Source organism: Dendrobates tinctorius, unplaced genomic scaffold, assembly GCF_039654945.1.
Source record: "Dendrobates tinctorius isolate UK_male_01 unplaced genomic scaffold, ASM3965494v1 ptg000393l, whole genome shotgun sequence".
NCBI lineage: Eukaryota > Metazoa > Chordata > Amphibia > Anura > Dendrobatidae > Dendrobates > Dendrobates tinctorius.
Window position 1 is genome coordinate 644,514 of NW_027362059.1, and position 20,526 is coordinate 665,039.

Genomic DNA, 20,526 nt, shown 5'->3' on the forward strand with positions numbered 1-20,526 from the left:
AAAGCTAAGTTTTTGCTCTGCTATTGTTCCATGAGATTTTGTGTTCAGCCAGCCCTGGTTGGGACTGGCTGAACTCCATTTTGTCTCTGATCAGTTGGTCTCTTTGCTCTGTCTTCAGAATATACCTGAGTGCTGATATAGTGATTTTGAAGTCTAGTGACTTCAGGGCCTTTTCTATCAGACGTGTTGGACATTATTTTTGGCAGGATTTTTGCATGATTGCAGACAGTTGCTTTTCTTTCCTGTCCTATCTAGTTAGTGAGGGCCCCATCGTTTGCTCAGCCTGTCTTTCTGTCTGTGTTTGTGTTTTCATCTGTTTTCACGTCAATACATGTTGGGGGCTGTCTATTGCTTTGGGATCTGCTCTGGGGCAGTTTAGATTTCCCCTTTCTTTCTTTAGGTTTATTTAGTTCTCCGAACGAGGTGTCTAGGACCGCCGTAGGAATACTCCACGGCTACTGTTAGTTGTTGTGAATAGGATCAGGGGTCTGCAATCCGCTAGCTACCAACCTCTCCGGTTTTCTGGACTTAGCTTGTATTTTTGTTTTTTCCTCCTCCGGTGACTCATTCATAACAGTGAAATTTTCAAAATTTCACAAAATTTCCGATAATTTCACAAATAAACACAAGTCATAGCTAAGAAATTTTACCACTATCATGAAGAACAATATGTCATGAAAAATGTATCTCAGAATCAGTGAGATCCCTTTAAGTGTTCCAGAGCTATTACCTAATAAAGTGACACTGGTCAGATTACAAAAATGAGGCACGGTCATTAATCTACAAAGTGGTTTGGTCCTTAAGGGGTTAAATATATTAACCTTGGGCTGCTCTTTTATCTTGATCCACACGTCCATTTCTCGGTTTAACTTTCCATGCTACCATGGCTGGTTTCTTGCCTGATATAATCCCGTTATCAGACAAAGCTTATATCTTAACAGGAACTGGTGGCAAGATGCTGTCTCACTGGTGCTAGTGAAAGGGGCCTGTCATCCTATAGGGGCTGTGAGTGAGCGTTGTGCCACCCTGGCAGTTGTGTGGGCCACCCTCTATCACTCTCCATGTCGTCCTGTGCCCGAGTGGATAGGAGGTGTCTGTGTAAAACTGTGCCAAGCTGACCTTAGCCATATCCCTAAAGGGTGCAGAATGTCTTGTTGGTGAAAGTGGGGACCCCCCCGACATATTGGTGACGTCAGGCGGGGCTGCGTGGTGCGATTCTTCACAAATAGATAATAAATAAACGTCAGGAGGGAAGCCATGTGCTCAGAAGGGTCCCGGGGACACTGTGCACAGAGGGCTCCTCAGCACAACCCTTGTCACATAAGCTGCAGTTTCTAGTGAATGGTCAGAAACAGATCTGTCTCTACATTTATGGGTACTGCAGTGGGGGAAGCCGTGTGCTGAGGACAGGTGGCTACCTGGTAGTCCGGCTTGGTGAAGTAGTCCAGACTAGAGATGTGCTCCAGGAAGAGGTGGAACTCGGACGGCATGTGCTTCAGGAGCATCCGGTGGTCGTACTTCTCCTTGATCATCCCCACCTGCTCCTGGAGACAAGAAGCAGCACTGTGCTCAGTGTTCAGGACACATGGCCGGCAGACTGCACCACATGGACTCCTCCAGCTTACCTTATCCTTAATCTTCCTCCAGGGCAGCTGGCCCACGGCAAACTCCACCAACATATAGAATAGAGACCACAGGTCGTCATGTCGGCCCATCTCCTGGAGAGTCAAATGAAAATTATGTCAGCAGAGTATAATACAGCTACCAGAGGGAGATGGGCAGATACGGCCACGTGAGGGAGACAGGCAAATACAGCTATGAGAGGAGAGGACAGACAGATACGGCTACCAAAGGGGAGGGGGATGGGCAGATAAACCTTGTCAGGAAATTTTACTTCCGGGGATATATAAATCAATTTGTCATGAGATATATAGGAACTTGCATCTCTCTGGCGCCCCCTTATCCTCAGGTCAGAAAACTTCACCTAAGATAAGTCGTTGCAGGAAAGGCTGCCTTGTCGCGTACTGGCTATCGGGCACTCTGCAGTGAGGGCGGTGTGTATATCACCTGTCCCAGACAAGAAATACACATACAAACCTCCAATCCGTCACTGCCAGGGTTCCCCAATACCACCAGGACACTATGCTGCCACCGGTTCCTCGTTTGATACTAAAGCCTACATTGGGTCAGGAACCCACCCACAGGTAGAAAGATTTGGCGCAGAGTACGTGTTGGTTCGATCATAGAGCAAAAAGAACGAAAATAGTACATTTATAAGTTTACTCCAGAAAATATCGGCAGTGTTTACAAAAATACAAAAGATATTACAAAAGGAGACAAAATACAGTATGTACCAACAGTTACAAATAAAGGGGATTAAAATATGAAACTTACTCTCTCATGTCACAGATATGATATGTCGATAAAGGGGAGGAGGGCCTTCCCAAGGCAAAATGGTTCATTAGCACAGCTTCTTACACTGTGTTCCAAATTATTATGCAAAAAATATTTCCTCCTATTTTCTCTAAATTACCTATATGAATTGCAGTCATTGTTATTTTCCAGTCATCTAATATTCTAGTATAATTGCAATGTTTCTGAACAAACTGCCTATGGAAACAGTATATTTTTAAAAATACGAAACACTCAAAATGCATGTTCCAAATTATTATGCACAGCAGAGTTTTCAACCTATTTATTTGTATTTTGAACAAAAAAATGGTGAATTGTGAAGTTATAAGCATTATCAGCTTATTACAAAATGAAATCAAACAGTTTTCAAGTCAAAACTTTCTTCTCGGTGATGTTACATTTGCGCATAGGACCCCTTGTTGGAAAGAAGCTTCTGAACTCTCTCGTCCATTGAATTTGTCAGTTTTCGGACGGTTTGTGCTTCAATTGTTTTGCATGTGGACAGAATACCCTCCCAGAGCTGTTGCTTAGATGTGAACTGCCTCCCGCCATCATAGACACTCCTTGTGATGATGCTCCAGAGGTTCTCAATGGGGTTGAGGTCAGGGGAAGATGGTGACCACACCATAAGTTTGCCCTCTTTTATGCCCATAGCAGCCAGAGATGCAGATGTGTTATTTGCAGCATGAGACGCTGCATTATCAGGCATGAAAATGATCTTGCTGCGGAAAGCACGGTTCTTCCTCTTGAACCATGGCAGGAAGTGCTGTTTTAGAAACTCCACATAGATTATGGAGTTCATCTTTACCCCTTCAGGGATCCTAAATGGGCCGACAATATCTCTCCCCATGATTTCAGCCCGAAACATTACTCCACCTCCTCCTTGTTGGCGCCTTAGCCGTGTTTTCATGGGGTGTCCATCAACCAGCCATCCTCCACTCCATCCGTCTGGACCATCGAGCGTTGCACGGCACTCATCGGTGAACAGAACACTTTGGAAGTCAGTCTTCGGGTCTCGTTTGGCCCACAGGAGCCGTTTCTGCTTGTGTGCAGTGGATAGAGGTGGTCGACAGGATGGCTTACGCACAGCTGCAAACCTCTAAAGGACCCTGCGTCTTGTTGTTCGGGGGACGTTGGAGGCACCAGCAGCTTCAAAAACTTGTCTGCTGCTATGACAAGGCATTTTTGCAGCTGCTCTTTTAACCTGACGCAATTGCCTGTTGGAAAGAGTCCTCAATTTTTCCTTATCAGCACGCACACGTGTGTGCTGGGAATCAGCTACATACTTCTTGATTGTGCGATGATCACGATGAAGTGTCTTGGCAATGTTGATTGTAGTCATGCCTTGACCTAAATACTCCACGATTTGTTGCTTCTCAGCAGCCGACACATCCTTTTTCTTTCCCTTTTTGGCAAAAAATGTAGGCTGCTTAATAATGTGGAAAAGCCTTCTTAAGTAGTCTTGCCTTTATTTGGACACACCTGCCAAACTAATTTGCACCGGTATCTGCAATTGCTTTCAGTGATATAAAGAGCCCTGACACACATCACCATCAATGAGTTTAAATGACAGACAAAACAATTCTAACCTTATGACTCCTAAACTCTTTTTGCATAATAATTTGGAACACAGTTTAGTTGGTTCTCCTGGCATCTGACACTTCCCCAATTGAGCGTCTCAGCTTTATGCTTTTTCCCAAAACCAAGGGACTCCTCCCTTGCTGACCTCACTTGGTGGGCTGTGTTAGAGGACGCACGACCCTTTTGAAGTTATTAAAACTCCAATCTTTCCATATCTTTGGCTGGGTGGCTCACAGGGTGATGAGCCACCCAGCCAATTGAGACCAATTGTTACATGCCTATGTGTTACTGGGGGGCAGAAACTGTTTTCCCAGATTATGATGGGTGTACCGGCTGCAAAACGCTGCCATGCGTAGCCCTCATTCTACCGATTCTGGAAATATACTTTTCCTGTCTCTATGATTATTGCGTGTTATCAAATTCGACCTGGAATAGACAAACGAAATCTTGGCTGCAAAAAAATGCAATTAACTGACCAGATGCTCTAAAAGTGACCAGCTGCGGAAGGGAGGGGGGAAGTGGATAGAATTTCACAGGAGCAGGAAGAGGGGGGCTGCAGCTGCGAGGGGGAATCGCTGGTGAAGCTTGTTATTTACAAACCAATGGGGGGGAAGGGAAGCAATTCATCTCTGAATGTGTACCTGGGATATCAGGAATTAACTCACATTTTCCTGACACCTCCCCCTTTTGGAAAGCGCTACGGAGGAAGGACCTCTCGGTACTCCTCCATGTGCACCTCTGCGGGCTTGTCGCGCCGGGATAACCAGTCTGCATTGCCATGCTCACTGCCCTTTTTGTGTTTAACGGTAAAGTCGTATGGCTGGAGGGCCAGGTTCCAGCGTAGCCACCTTCCGTTGGTACCAGACATGCTGTGCAGCTATCTCAGAGGGTTGTGGTCGGTCACGATGGTGAAGGTGTGCCCATACAGGTAGGGCTGCAAATGTTGCAGGGCCCAAACCATGGCCAGGCACTCCTCTATGGTGGAATAGGCCACTTCCCTCAGCAGGAGCTTCCAGCTCAGGTACAACAGGGGGTGCTCTTGGTTCCCCCAAGTCGACCTTGCTGAGAACAGCACCGAAGCCAAACTGGCTGGCGTCGGTCTGTACTAAGAACACGAAGTGCCCGGACTCCCTGCCAGAGGGCTAGGGCCTTGTCCCGAGGAAGAATTACCAACCCTCGAGAAGTGTCAAAGATCATCCCTAGAAAGGAAATCTTCTGAGTTGGAACAGGGGAAGACTTCTTTAAATTCACCAGCCACCCTAGGCGAAGAAGTGTATTCAGCGTGATGTTGATGCTCTCTTCGCAAGTCTGAAAAGATGGACCCTTGACCAGGAGATCGTCTAGCTAAGGCAAGACGACTATGCCCCGGGCATGCAGGATGGACATGACGGCCGCCATGACCTTTGTCAATACTCTGGGGGCGGTGGCTAGCTTGAAAGGTGAGGCTGTGAACTGGTAATGCAGGTTGCTGATGACAAACCGTAAGAACCTTTGATGCGAGGGAAAAATGGGGATGTGCAGATAGGCATCTTGGATGTCGATAGAGGCCAAATATTCTCCCTTTTCCATGGCAGATATGACCGAACGGAGAGACTCCATCCGGAAATGTCTGATCTTGACAAATTTGTTCAGAAGTTTCAGGTCCAGAATGGGCCTTACGGTTCCGTTCTTTTTAGGGACCACAAACAGATTGGAGTAGAAACCCTGACATCTCTCTTTTCCCGGTACAGGGATGATCACTTCGCTGCGTCTGAGAGATATGAGGGCTTCGAATAAGGCGAGTGCCCGGGTTTCCGATCTAGGAGGACGAGACAGGAAAAATCGTTTTGGGGGGTGGCTGATAAATTTTGTACCCTGAAGACACCAGCTCTCTTACCCACGCGTTGTGTACGACGGTGAGCCAGACGTGATGAAACCAGAGCAGGAAACCACCTTCTCTGCTGGTGTCGACCGCAAAATTCCTCCAGTCATTTGGCCGAGAATCTGTGGGACCTTGATCCCCTTGATTTTGGCTGGTTGGAACGCATCCTCCCCAATGAGTTGGTTCTATATGAGATCTGATGATCTCTGTCCTGATTGGGCCGACCTGAACTGGGGGGGTTGGCTGCCGCGACCCACCCAGGGTTACGAAAGGACCGAAACCGTGTTTGAAGCTGGTGACGGAATGGCTGCTTAACTCTCTGTTGCGGGAGTAAGTTGCTTTTCCCCCCTGTAGCTTCGGAGATAAGCTGATCTAGCTTCTCATCGAATAATCTGCCGCTCTGATAAAACAAAGAAGTTAGGGATTTCTTGGAAGTTGAGTTTACTCGCCATGTCCTCAACCACAGGGCTCTCCTGATGGAAATCACATTTGCGGCAGCTAGTGCTGCACAGTTAGCTGCATCCAAGGATGCGTTAATCAAATAGTCTCCTGGCAGGGCTATTTGATTTGCGATCTCAGGTACCTCTGACGGTAGGTCCATGCCCTGCATAGACTCTGACCAGGAAATCATGGCCTTGGCTACCCAAGTTGCCGCAAAAGAGGGAGAGAGGGCTGATCCTGAGGCCTCAAACACTGAGCGAGCCAGGCTCTCTGAGACGGTCAGTGGGATCTTTAATAGAAGAACCATTAGGTAGGAATAACAGGGTTTTAGATGCCAACCGTGATACGGGTGGATCTACCGTTGGGGACTCTGCCCACTTTTTATGGCGTTCAGAGGCAAACGGATATCTTGTATCCACTGCCTTTTTATCCTACGAAGCGTTTGTCTGGCTGCTCCCTGTGTCGTTGCACTATGTCCTCAAACTCTGGGTGAGTGGCAAATACTCTATGAGGCCGCTTGACCAGTTTAAATGACAACTTATGACCTGAGGTCAAGATGGATTCATCGTCAATCCCCATGGTTTGGTTGACAGCCTCAATGAGACTATCAACTGATTCCTGGTAATCAGGTGCATCCAAATTGAAGGGTCCCTTGGAATCGTAATCCGAGTTTTGTTTGCTGTCACCCCCTGGAGAAGGGGAGCGAGATGCGGAGCTCATAGATGCTGAGGCACCAGACGGGCCTGGCGACGCCGTGTGGGTTCGTTTCCCCCGCGTCTGCCTAGAGTGAGAGCAGCCCCTGCAGGCCGGAGGCTCCTGTGAGGTGGATGATCCCTCCAAGACAGGCGAGCCGCTGTCCCTGCCCCTATCTGGAGTCTGAAGGGACTCAATTGCACTCGCTAGTGATGCCATAGACTGCGACAAAGACAGAGCCCATTCCGGGGGACTTGATACACTGGGCTCGGTCGCAGGGTAGGGATCCTGGGCACGTTTGGAATCGCAGGCTTCGCATAACTGATTGCTCTGTGCCTGCGGAAAAGCGAACCGACAGGAGGTGCATGCGGCATATAGCACTGTATGAGGCTTTGTCCTTCTGGACATGCTGGACCTACTGGCTGACATGGCCTGCGGCAGTGAAGCCTTTATTATGGCTGCTGAAAAAAGAATGTTGCTGCCCAGCTGGAGAGGGGGAGCACTTACCCACAGTCCTGTACCCCTGAGCGTCCTGCAGTGCAGCAGGAGGGTTCTGGGCCGCTCCTAACTTCAAAATTCGCGCCTCGGCGAGTGGGCGGGCCTGGGGTGTGACATCCGGCCACGGCCTAACACAGGCTGAAGCCGGGGCCTAAATTTACAACGTAAGCAAACAAGGAGCCGGGGAGTAAAGTTCTGCCGTCGGCCAGCGATTAAGGGGCAGCGCCGTGCTGCACGCGCCGGGGAACAGCCGCTGGTGCTAATAATGCAGGGGAAGCTGCGCCACACTGGAAGGACGACAGGCCCTCCACAGGAGCCCTCCCAGCCCATCCTCGTTCTGTGCCCCCTGTCCTGATCGCATGGAGCACTTCAGCTTCCAGTGTGTCAGGTGTGTATGAGGGGGAGGAGGGGGGCTGCGTACAGGACGGTGCAGGCACCTTGGCTCCATTGTTCCTTACCAGGGATGAGGAGAGGGACCGTCCGCCTCCTTCCATCACCGCAGTCTTAGCATTGGTGATGCAGTTGGGGCCACACGGACTGTCCTATGCCTCTGTACAACCTAGGGTTTCTCTACCTTAGGATGGTCAGGGCTGAGTCCGGCATCATCCCACGTCGCACGAGAGGATACGAGGAGGCGACACGCCACGTGCTTGCCTGTTGCTGGTTTGGGGAGATCGGACCCTTTCAATAGGGTCCGTCGTCCCTGTCTCATCTTCATAGTAAAAAAAAATAATTAAAAGTTAAAAAATCTCTGGGAAACACCAGATACGTGTGCCTCCTAAGGACACTAAGCATGAACTGGTTTCGCCTTCAGCCGGCGTGAGGGTGTATACTGCGGAGGAGGAGCTAACCTTTTTTTGTTCACTTAGTGTCAGCCTCCTGGCGGCAGTAGCATACACCCACAGTCCTGTGTCCCGCTCTTCAGTCACTTAGGACATTTCCATATTGTGCTGAGTTTTTGGTACAATTGCAGAAAGTGCTCAGCCTGTTTCGCTTTACCTGCATAGTTCCATATTGTGCTGTGTTTCTGTTACTGTTGCAGGAAGAACTCTGTTTAGTTTTGTCACTCTTGTGAAATATACTTGTTTACATCAACTTTGGTGTCAGTTTCATATTGTCCCACATAATCAGATTTCGTAGTACTCATATAATTATTACAGCGGCATTGGGTGCGCATCAGAGGCTGTTATAGCGTTGAGCCCCCTGTAGTCCACACAGAACCTGGTGGTCCAATCCTTCTTTGGCACCAGGACTACAGGTGAGGCCCACACGCTCTTGGACCGTTGAATCACCCCCAACTGTAACAGCTCATCGATCTCCTGGTGAATGACGTGCTGCACCTCGTCCGAGATTCAATAGGATTTCCACCGTAGAGGGGCATGATTCCCGATGTCCACCTCCTGAACCGCTACCTCAGTCCTTCCAGGTCTGTTGGTAAACACAGCCCGGAAGGATTGCAGCGTGGCTCGCAGCTGAGACCGCTGGTGTGCAGATAGCAAGGTGCTTACCTCCACATCCCCTATGGACCCGCTAGCATTTGCTTGGGCCAGCATATCAAGGAGGGGGTCTTCCTTCCCATCCTTGGGCAGGTTGCAGACCGGTAGGACGCAGGCTCCACGTTCTTGATGAACTTTCTTCATATTGACGTTAAAGGCATTGCGCCTATCCCGAGTGTGGTCAAGTGTGACCACGTAGGTGACTGGGTTGAGCTGTTGGCGTACGACATAGGGACCTTCCCAGGACACCTGAAGCTTACACTTTGGTACGGGGACCAGCACCCAGACATACTGACCCACCTGGCAGGTCCGTTATTGGGCGCTCTGGTCATACCAGTGCTTCCGGTCAGCCTGGGCTTGCTCCATGTTATCATGCACCAACTGCATCAAGGCCTGCATCTTGTCACGGAAGTGCATCACATACTCCATGATGGACACTTCCGAATCGATCGGCTCTTCTTCCCAGGATTCCCTTACCAGCCCAAGGGGGCCCCAAACTCGCCCCCCACCCCATCAAGACCTGTGGAACCTCTCGGTAAGCAAATAGCAGGTGTGGGAGGTACCGCTCCCAGTCGCGTCCTTGGGTCTCAACTAGCATTCTTAGCATCTGTTTGAGGGTACAGTTGAAGTGCTCACACAAACCATTGGTTTGGGGGTGATACGGGCTCGATACCATGTGCTTCATCTGCATTTTCTTACAGAGAGCCTCCATTAGGCGACACATGAAATGAGTCCACTGGTCGGTAAGCATCTCCCTGGGAATTCCTACTCGGGAAAAGATGGCCAACAGGGCATCCGCCCCCTTATCCGCCCCAGTTGAGGACAGATCCACTGTCTCCGGGTACCAGGTAGCATAGTCTATCACAGTAAGGATGTATTGCTTTCCAGAGCTGCTGAGTATGGCCAGTGGTCCCACAATGTCCATAGCAATCCTATGGAAAGGCTCCTCTGTCACTGGCAAAAAGATCAGAGGAGCCTTGGGAGCAGCCCCTGACTTTCCCACTCTTTAACATGTGATACAGGAGCGGCAGTAGTTGGTTACATCTGTCCCCATCTTGGGCCAATAGAGGTGGTGAAACAGTTGGGCCTTCGTTTCGCTGATCCCCAAGTGTCCAACGAATGGAATCTCATGGGCAATCCGTAACAACTCACCCCTAAAATGGTAGGGTACGACCAGCTGTCTTTCACTCAGCCACTCCTGTTGGGCTTTACCGGGAACTGTCTGCCAATACAACCTCCCTTGTTCCCAGAACACCCTCTCCTTATCAATCTCGGAGGTGGGCTTCTCGGCGAAGTTTCTTAGGGTCTCCAGGCTAGCATCGGAGTAGAGAGCGGCCTGGAACTCCTGGCTGGAGGCAGCCAGAAGTGATGTTAAGGTTCCTTCCTCACAGGAACGCTCTGGGACCTCCTCTGGGTCCGTCTCTCGTTCAGTCAACAGTCCAGAAGGCAGGTGTCATGATCCATGCTGGATCATGACAGATAAAAGCACATGTAACTTTTTTTTTTCCTTAAGCTGTGTGCTTAAGTTTGGTTTTGCCCCGGTGGCTATTAGGATTATTACACAGTGGTGTCTTTTGCTCTAGTTTGCCCCCGGTGGTGGTGAGCGTCATTGCACTCTGGTTTCTTTAGTTTAGTGCATGTGATTATAAAGCAGGTGTGATTGCTCTGGCTCTGCTATAAAAGAGTGTCAGGTGTTGCAATCACTGTTGGTGATAGTGTTCATTTCAACCTTCCTTGGTGGAGGAAGGATCTAGAGAGAGGTCCTGGCAGCTCAGTCAGAGCCCAGGTGTGGAAGGAGTCAAAGGGGATTTCCTTGCAGCTCTGACAGAGCTTGGTGGCAACTATTCAGGAGGAAAGCTGCATTCTGGTGGTGGACTCTGTTGCTGGGAGCAAGAGCAACAGAGCAAAGCTAAGTGGTGTTTCCCTGTTTGTATTTTTCCCTGGTGAGTATTAGTACAGCGGTGGGGCCAGTGCCTGTATCACCCAGCTCCCATCAAGGGATAGGTATAGGGTGTGCTAGGGTGACAAGTATCCTGATCGGCACCCGGTGCGGAACGGGCTTAGGGAACGTTAGGAGTGTGAGGGACACTGACTCAGGGGAGTGCAGGAGGTCTCCACGTCCCCGTTCCCTATCGCAGGGCCCACCATTGTAACTGCTTCCCCTTCCCCCGTGTCTTGTTGTTTTAGTTACCGGCCTGCGGGCCGTGTCACAGAGGACAGTTTCACGTGCCGTGCCTTGTTTCAGTTACCGGCCTGCGGGTCGTGTCACACAGGACTGGTCCACGTGACATTATGACCAACCTTAACATTTTTTTTTTCTGCTGAGCCATGGACCCAATGCAGCCCTTTGCCCAAATGCTGCAGATCCTTACTGATGAGATTAGGGGGCTGCGCGGAGGGTTGGTGTGGCAGCTACGGCTGTTGGTGGGCTTTGGGAGCTTGGTTCAGGAACAGGCTCAGCCAGAACCTAACATATCCCTCCCTGACAGGTTTTCTGGAGGGAGAGATCAATTCTTGGTATTTCAGCAAGCCTGTAAACTATACTTCAGGCTGCGCCCTCGTTCATCAGGGAGTGAAGAGCAACGGGTGGGAATCATTATGTCCCTTCTTAAGGGAGATCCCCAATCCTGGGCCTTCTCCCTGCCGGACGATTTACCATCATTAGAGTCCGTGGACGAGTTTTTTGCGGCTTTGGCGCTAGTGTATGGGGATCCTGATGGCGTCACCCTAGCGGAATCCCGACTCCGTAGGTGTAAACAGGGAGCCCGGGTTGCTGAGGAGTACTGCTCAGAGTTTAGGAGGTGGGCCACTAACACTCAGTGGAATGACCCTGCACTTAGGAGTCAATTTGTGCAGGGTCTGTCTCCAAAGTTGCAAGATACTCTGGTGCAGTACGCCCCCCCCAGGTCGCTGGAGGCCGCCATGTCCCTTGCCATCCGGGTGGACAGACGCCTTAGGGAGAGACATACACAAAATGTGCCCCTGATGTCCTCGCTAGGGAGGAGGACCCACCAGTGCGGATGGAGGAACCCAGACAGCCCGGTGTTGTTGGTACAAAAAATGATAATTACTTACCGGCAATTTGATTTTCCAGAGCTATGACAGCACCGCAGACATGAGAGAAGGTATCCACCCCCAGGAAACAGGAAACCTGTAGCAGAGACATACAGTGGGGCAAAAAAGTAAAACTATGGGAGACAAACTGAGAAAAAAAAAATCCAGAAAATCACATTGTCTGTTTTTTTTTTCATTTTATTTGCATATTATGGTGGAAAATAAGTATTTGGTCAGAAACAAAATTTCATCTCAATACTTTGTGATATATCCTTTGTTGGCAATGACAGAGGTCAAACGTTTTCTGTAAGTCTTCACAAGGTTGCCACACACTGTTGTTGGTATGTTGGCCCATTCCTCCATGCAGATCTCCTCTAGAGCAGTGATGTTTTTGGCTTTTCGCTTGGCAACACGGACTTTCAACTCCCTCCAAAGGTTTTCTATAGGGTTGAGATCTGGAGACTGGCTAGGCCACTCCAGGACCTTGAAATGCTTCTTACGAAGCCACTCCTTCGTTGCCCTGGCGGTGTGCTTTGGATCATTGTCATGTTGAAAGACCCAGCCACGTTTCATCTTCAATGCCCTTGCTGATGGAAGGAGGTTTGCACTCAAAATCTCACGATACATGGCCCCATTCATTCTTTCATGTACCCGGATCAGTCGTCCTGGCCCCTTTGCAGAGAAACAGCCCCAAAGCATGATGTTTCCACCACCATGCTTTACAGTAGGTATGGTGTTTGATGGATGCAACTCAGTATTCTTTTTCCTCCAAACACGACAAGTTGTGTTTCTACCAAACAGTTCCAGTTTGGTTTCATCAGACCATAGGACATTCTCCCAAAACTCCTCTGGATCATCCAAATGCTCTCTAGCAAACTTCAGACGGGCCCAGACATGTACAGGCTTAAGCAGTGGGACACGTCTGGCACTGCAGGATCTGAGTCCATGGTGGCGTAGTGTGTTACTTATGGTAGGCCTTGTTACATTGGTCCCAGCTCTCTGCAGTTCATTCACTAGGTCCCCCCGCGTGGTTCTGGGATTTTTGCTCACCGTTCTTGTGATCATTCTGACCCCACGGGGTGGGATTTTGCGTGGAGCACCAGATCGAGGGAGATTATCAGTGGTCTTGTATGTCTTCCATTTTCTAATTATTGCTCCCACAGTTGATTTCTTCACTCCAAGCTGGTTGGCTATTGCAGATTCAGTCTTCCCAGCCTGGTGCAGGGCTACAATTTTGTTTCTGGTGTCCTTTGACAGCTCTTTGGTCTTCACCATAGTGGAGTTTGGAGTCAGACTGTTTGAGGGTGTGCACAGGTGTCTTTTTATACTGATAACAAGTTTAAACAGGTGCCATTACTACAGGTAATGAGTGGAGGAAAGAGGAGACTCTTAAAGAAGAAGTTACAGGTCTGTGAGAGCCAGAAATCTTGATTGCTTGTTTCTGACCAAATACTTATTTTCCACCATAATATGCAAATAAAATGAAAAAAAAACAGACAATGTGATTTTCTGGATTTTTTTTTCTCAGTTTGTCTCCCATAGTTGAGGTCTACCTATGATGTAAATTACAGACGCCTCTCATCTTTTTAAGTGGTGGAACTTGCACTATTGCTGACTGACTAAATACTTTTTTGCCCCACTGTAAGAAGGGGGTGGCACCTCTCTCCCCAGTTTGTTTCAGAGTATGGAAAGGTAGCCGCCTTATTAGTTTACATACATGTTATATAACAGTGTCACTAATATTCACCTTCTTTTCGCTTTCTATACATATATATTATTATTTTTTTATATTTTCATATATATTGCACCACACAACCATCACCAAGATAGGGCGGGAACGATGCGGTGCTGTCATGGCTCTGGAAAATCAAATTACCGGTAAGTAATTATCATTTTTTCCTTTCCCCATGACAGCACCGCAGACATGAGAGGAAAGATAAAATAGACCCCTAGGGTGGCACAACAGCAGACAACACTTTTCTCCCAAAGGCCAGATTTGAGGGCCCTAGGTCTAGTCTATAGTGTCGGAAGAAAGTGGATGGTGAGGACCATACTGCTGCCTTACAGATCTGCTCAACCGAAGCATTTGCCCTTTCAGCCCAGGACGTGGCTATGGCTCACGTAGACTGAGCTGTTACACCCAGTGGGGGAGTCTGATCTAAAGAAGAATAAGCCAGTGCAATAACCATACGCAGCCATCGTGCAATTGTTGATTGTGAAGCTTTCTTACCCCTGTTTGTCCCCTGAAAGGAGACAAAAAGGGCTGAAGACTGTCGCCATGATTTTGAGGCTTCTATATATTGAAGCAGGCAACGTCTGACATCTAAGCAATGGAAGGTTTTCTCTCCCTGGGATTTAGGGTTTGGACAAAACGAGGGCAAAATTATCTCCTGCTCCCTGTGAAATTTGGAATTTACCTTCGGTAGGAAGGCTGGATCAGTTTTTATGATCACCCTATCATCCAAAAAGGTGGTATATGGTGGATTTACGGATATTGCCTGCAGCTCGCAGACACAAGCTGAGGTTAGGGCCACCAGGAGTACTGCTTTTAGCGTTAGCGCCTTTATCGAGATGGAAGCAATAGGTTCAAATGGAGACGCTGTCAGTGCCCTTAATACTAAATTTAGATCCCAGGGAGCTACCTTAGATGTTAATTTTGTGGGCCTGGATGTAAAGGAGGCCCGAATGAATCTATAGACCCATGGGTGATCAGCCAGTTTTTGATCAAACAATGCACCCAGGGCCGATACCTGCACTTTCAAGGTGCTTGTGGACAGTCCTTTTTCCAGTCCTTTCTGGAGGAACTCTAGGATTTCTTTTATTGGTATATCCTGGGCTGTCCCAGTCAATTGTCGGCCCGTGAACTGCAAGAATTTTTCCCAAATTTTTTGGTATTTGCATGAAGTTACCTCCTTTCTGCTAGAGAGCAGGGTGGTTACTAACGGGACTGAGAACCCTTTTGCTAGAAGGAGTCCCCTCTCAAGTTCCACGCAGTGAGGTGCAGCTGTGAACCCTGGGGTGTTCTACTGGGCCCTGGTATAGCAGATTCGGGGTATCTGGGAGGATCCATGGGTCCGAGACAGACATGCGTCTGAGCCATGTGAACCATGCCCTTTTCGGCCAGAAGGGTGCAATCAAGATTATTCGAGCTTTCTCTTGTCGGATCTTTTTCAAGACTACTGGAATCAATGGAAACGGGGGGAACGCAAAAGCCAGACAAAATTTCCACCGGTGTAGTAGCAAATCCACCCCCTCTGGTTGCTCTCTTGGATTTAGGGAGTAGAACCTGTCCACTTTCCGATTTTCCCTGGTGGCAAACAGGTCTACTTCTGGTGTGCCCCAGGCAGCGCAGATTTCCCCAAATATTTTTTGACTTAGGGACCATTCTCCCTGGTGTAGTACATGACGGCTTAAATAATCGGCCAGATAATTGTCTGCCCCCTTTAAATGTGAACCCGATAAGGACAGAAGATTGTTTTCCGCCCATATGAATTATTCCCTGGCCTCTGCCATAAGGGTTGCCAACCTTGTACCCCCTTGTCTGTTTATGTACGCTATGACCGTGTTGTTGTCGGATAATATGGTGACATGTCTCCCTTGTACTTCTCGCTTTACCAGGGGAAGGGCTCGCCTTACAGCCGCCAGTTCTTTTAGATTTGAGGATGCATCCCTCATTCCGGGTTCCCACTGGCCCTGTAGGGTTCGTTTCTCTATGTGTGCCCCCCAACCACTCGGACTTGCGTCCGTGGTCAATACCACCGAGTTTTGAGTAGTCCAGGGCACTGATCTGGTTAAATTTTCAGTGCTCAGCCACCATTTTAGCGACTCCTGCACTTGAGGGGAGAGAATGATCTTCCGGTTTAAATTGGATGGACCCTTCTCCTGCTCGGATAGGATCTGCCACTGTAGCTCTCTCGTATGGGCCTGTGCCCACCGGACCGCTGGGATTGTTGCTGTTAACGTGCCCAGGAGCGACATTGCCTCTCTTACTGATATGGCTCGACTGGACTGTATCCGTTGTATTTTTTGCTGGATAGCCCCAATATTTCTTTCTGGAAGAATGCACTGCTGTTTTAATGAGTCCAATTGAATTCCAAGGAATTCTTGTGACTGCACTGGAGTTAATTTGGATTTTCTCAGATTGATCATCCAGCACAACCTGGTTAATATTTCCAGGACCTTTGTAACTGCAATTTCGCAATTTTGCTTGCAGGATATTCCCCCTTCTTATAAAGGATGCTACTTCCCCGATGATTTTTGTAAATATACGCGGGGCTACTTATACCCCGAAGGAAGCTCAACAAAAGGATGATTCATAGGCAATAATGATATATAACAAAATAGATTTATTAGAAAACAATTTAAAAACATGTGCCAAGATATGGGGAAAGAAGGGGGTGGGCTATAGGCTCACCGCCATGATCATGAATCGACATGTATATCCAGTCAACAGACAGTACAATATAAGAGGGGATGATATGTCTGCTATAAATGATCAAATCAATAACATGTCATAATGACATAAACAATTAGAAAAAGAATATATTAAATAAGACCCTCATCTCCACATGATGATAATAATAGCACCTGTGTACCCTGGATAACATATAGCCAAATGGCATAACAGAAAAAAATTTCTTTTCTTTAATGATGAAATTACCTCCAAGGGATAACACAGAAGCACCGCTGTCAGCTGGAAGCTGCACGTCCGCCCCGACGCGCGTTTCGGTCTCCTTCCTCAGGGGACCTGTGGCTGGTGATGTGATTGGCATTTTTATATAGAGCCCACAGCGGCAAATTCTCAGCCGCAAACCGGAAGTAATGCTCCTAACCCGGAAGTGACGGGCCGCGTTGTCAAGCCAACCGGGACGCCAGTCGGCGACGGCGTCAGGCGGGGGAGGAGCCGGGGCGGGCCCACCACACCCACCGCCATGTGACGCCGCAGGCAGACAGACGTAGCGGCGAAAAGACAACACGCTCGTACAGGGTAAGAACACAGTTTTGCCGGCACCATCACCAATCCACAGAACCAGCTACAAAAACAGTGGATAAGTACAAATTACCCAAAAAAATTACAAGCTATTAACGTGACGGCCAAATTTTATATAAATACACACTATGACCCATAAAGATACCACAAGGCCCATCAAACATCAACATCACATGTGGACATACAATCAATATCAGAGTCGCAGATTGTATACATGTACATAACAGGATATTTAATGTTAACATAATTACATATGTACAATCATATTTTAATAACATAACCACATAATATACATAATAAATCTGTCCACATGAACCACAAGATTCATTCTTCCGTGTAGTTTAAAGATGATGTACTTCTCCAGAAGGATGCTAATGGTGAGGTACAAACTAATATCTACCGCAAACCAACTGCTACTAATATGCTGCTCCATGCTCAATCCTCCCACCCTGGTCATATGATCCAGTCTGTCCCTACTGGACAGTATCTTAGATTGCGTAGACTATGTTCGACCGATGAGGAATTTTATAAACAAGCTGGTGATCTGGGTGTGAGATTAAAAGAACGTGGGTACAGTAACCGTATGATTAAAAAAGCCTTCAATAGGGCCAGATATTCAACAAGAAATCGCCTCCTTTATGGTAATAAACCAATAAAGAGTAAGGATACTACGAGATTTGTGACGAATTTCCACTCTCAGTTTGGACTTATGAGGAAAATTCTTGATAAGTCATGGTTTATCTTAAGGGCCGATCCAGTTATTTCTAAACTGCTTCCAGAAAGGGCTGCAATCGCCGTCAGGCGATCTAGAAACTTACAAGATCGGTTGGTTCGCAGCCATTATACCGCTGAATCTGGAAATACTTTTTTGGATAGGATTGTGCAGAAAAATGGTTGTTTCCCATGTGGCCGCTGTGTCGCCTGTACCAATATTGATCGTATTGACATGTTTGTCAATCAAGATGGCTCTCGTGAATATAAGAGCAAAAAACGGATCACGTGTACAAGTAGACACGTGATATATTATGCGGTATGCCCATGTGATAAAATCTACGTGGGCATGACAACTAGATTTTTAAAGATTCGGGTCCGAGAGCATGTATTAGGTATAGAGGCAGCAGCGGCCACTGATGATGCAGCATCATTAAAGACGATCCCCCGCCACTTTAAGAATTATCATAATTGCAATAGCAGCCTTTTGAGAGTATGTGGCATTGATATGCTTGACGTTGATATTCGTGGTGGGGGTCTAAATGTAAAATTGGCCCAACTTGAGTCCAGGTGGATATGGACCCTTGGCACGGTCCATCCATCTGGACTCAATGAGAACATCAGTTATTCTTCATTTATATAAACTCCCTGTTCCCGTCATTGTGGGTTTGGTTTTTCGCTATTGATCTTTATTTTAACCTTTTTATTTTTATATTTGTTTTTAGCCTTTATTGCCGTGATATTCTGATACTGCTACTCTAACAGTGGTGTATTCGGTTCCCAGTTGTTTGCATATTCGTGATGACATCCTTGGAATCATCTTTAAACTACACGGAAGAATGAATCTTGTGGTTCATGTGGACAGATTTATTATGTATATTATGTGGTTATGTTATTAAAATATGATTGTACATATGTAACTATGTTAACATTAAATATCCTGTTATGTACATGTATACAATCTGCGACTCTGATATTGATTGTATGTCCACATGTGATGTTGATGTTTGATGGGCCTTGTGGTATCTTTATGGGTCATAGTGTGTATTTATATAAAATTTGGCCGTCACGTTAATAGCTTGTAATTTTTTTGGGTAATTTGTACGTATCCACTGTTTTTGTAGCTGGTTCTGTGGATTGGTGATGGTGCCGGCAAAACTGTGTTCTTACCCTGTACGAGCGTGTTGTCTTTTCGCCGCTACGTCTGTCTGCCTGCGGCGTCACATGGCGGTGGGTGTGGTGGGCCCGCCCCGGCTCCTCCCCCCGCCTGACGCCGTCGCCGACTGGCGTCCCGGTTGGCTTGACAACGCGGCCCGTCACTTCCGGGTTAGGAGCATTACTTCCGGTTTGCGGCTGAGAATTTGCCGCTGTGGGCTCTATATAAAAATGCCAATCACATCACCAGCCACAGGCCCCCTGAGGAAGGAGACCGAAACGCGCGTCGGGGCGGACGTGCAGCTTCCAGCTGACAGCGGTGCTTCTGTGTTATCCCTTGGAGGTAATTTCATCATTAAAGAAAAGAAATTTTTTTCTGTTATGCCATTTGGCTATATGTTATCCAGGGTACACAGGTGCTATTATTATCATCATGTGGAGATGAGGGTCTTATTTAATATATTCTTTTTCTAATTGTTTATGTCATTATGACATGTTATTGATTTGATCATTTATAGCAGACATATCATCCCTTCTTATATTGTACTGTCTGTTGACTGGATATGCATGTCGATTCATGATCATGGCGGTGAGCCTATAGCCCACCCCCTTCTTTCCCCATATCTTGGCACATGTTTTTAAATTGTTTTCTAATAAATCTATTTTGTTATATATCATTATTGCCTATGAATCATCCTTTTGTTGAGCTTCATCTGTATTTTGATGATAGGCGTATTTAATCCATATGCACATGACTCATGAGAGTTATTGGTAAATATCATGTGTATTTGTCTGGTTTGTTGGCTATTATACCCCGAAGGGTAGGCACTGGTATTGTAGATGAGTGGGGACTTGAGCAATCTCTACCACCAGTCATAGATATTGTTGGTGTTCTCCCCATATTGGGACATGGTAATAGGCATCGGTAAGATCTATTACTGCCATGTAGCAACCTGGGTCGAGTAGCTTTACTGCTGACCCCAAGGTCTCCATTTTGAATTTCTCTGTTCTGATGTATTGATTCAGGGCTTTGAGATTGAATATTGTTCTTAGTGACCCATCTGGTTTTGGAGTGAGGAACAGAGTGCTGTAATACCCTTTCCCTTCTTGATGAGATGGGACTTTTATTAGTACCTCTTTTTGAATGAGGAGCTGGATCTCCTTTTCTAGCGTAGCCTGATTCTTTTTGGCTACCCGGGTCACTTTTAGTCTTTGGGGTGGAAGGCTTAGAAAACTTAGTCGTAGGCCCCCGGCTAACAGGTCGGTTACCCACTTTGAGGTGGGCAATGCTACCCACTGATGGACAAAGAACCGAAGCCTTCCCCCGACCGCCCTGGCGTCATTGCTTAGTATCGGGTTTCGGGGTGGTTTTACTAAAGAGGAATCCCTTCTCTCTTCCCCTCCAGGGTCCGCCCCGCGTGGTTCTATCATCTGGCCGCCCTCGGCTCCCTCTGTTCCCTGTTCCACGAAAGGACGAGCGAGCTTCAGTCCACCGGCGCCTAAGAAAGGGAGGTGGAAACCGTTTTTTCTTATCTGACGCCTTTTCTAAAATTTCGTCCAATGCTTTCCCAAACAAGTATTGACCCTCACAAGGGACGGCACAGAGTTTAACTTTTGACTGGAAGTCTGCCGAC

General features: G+C 47.6%; 1 protein-coding gene across 3 annotated transcripts in view; it reads right to left on the reverse strand.

Moving 5' to 3' along the window:
* Positions 1-20,526, reverse strand: part of TTBK1 (tau tubulin kinase 1) — a 268,616-nt gene that overhangs the window by 125,222 nt on the left and 122,868 nt on the right. For all 3 annotated transcript variants that reach the window (XM_073563522.1, XM_073563520.1, XM_073563521.1), the window contains 2 exons: positions 1,626-1,718; positions 1,419-1,544 (listed from right to left, as the gene is read on the reverse strand). In XM_073563522.1, the coding sequence (XP_073419623.1) occupies positions 1,419-1,544; positions 1,626-1,718 (219 nt within the window). The remainder of the gene's footprint in view (positions 1-1,418; positions 1,545-1,625; positions 1,719-20,526) is intronic.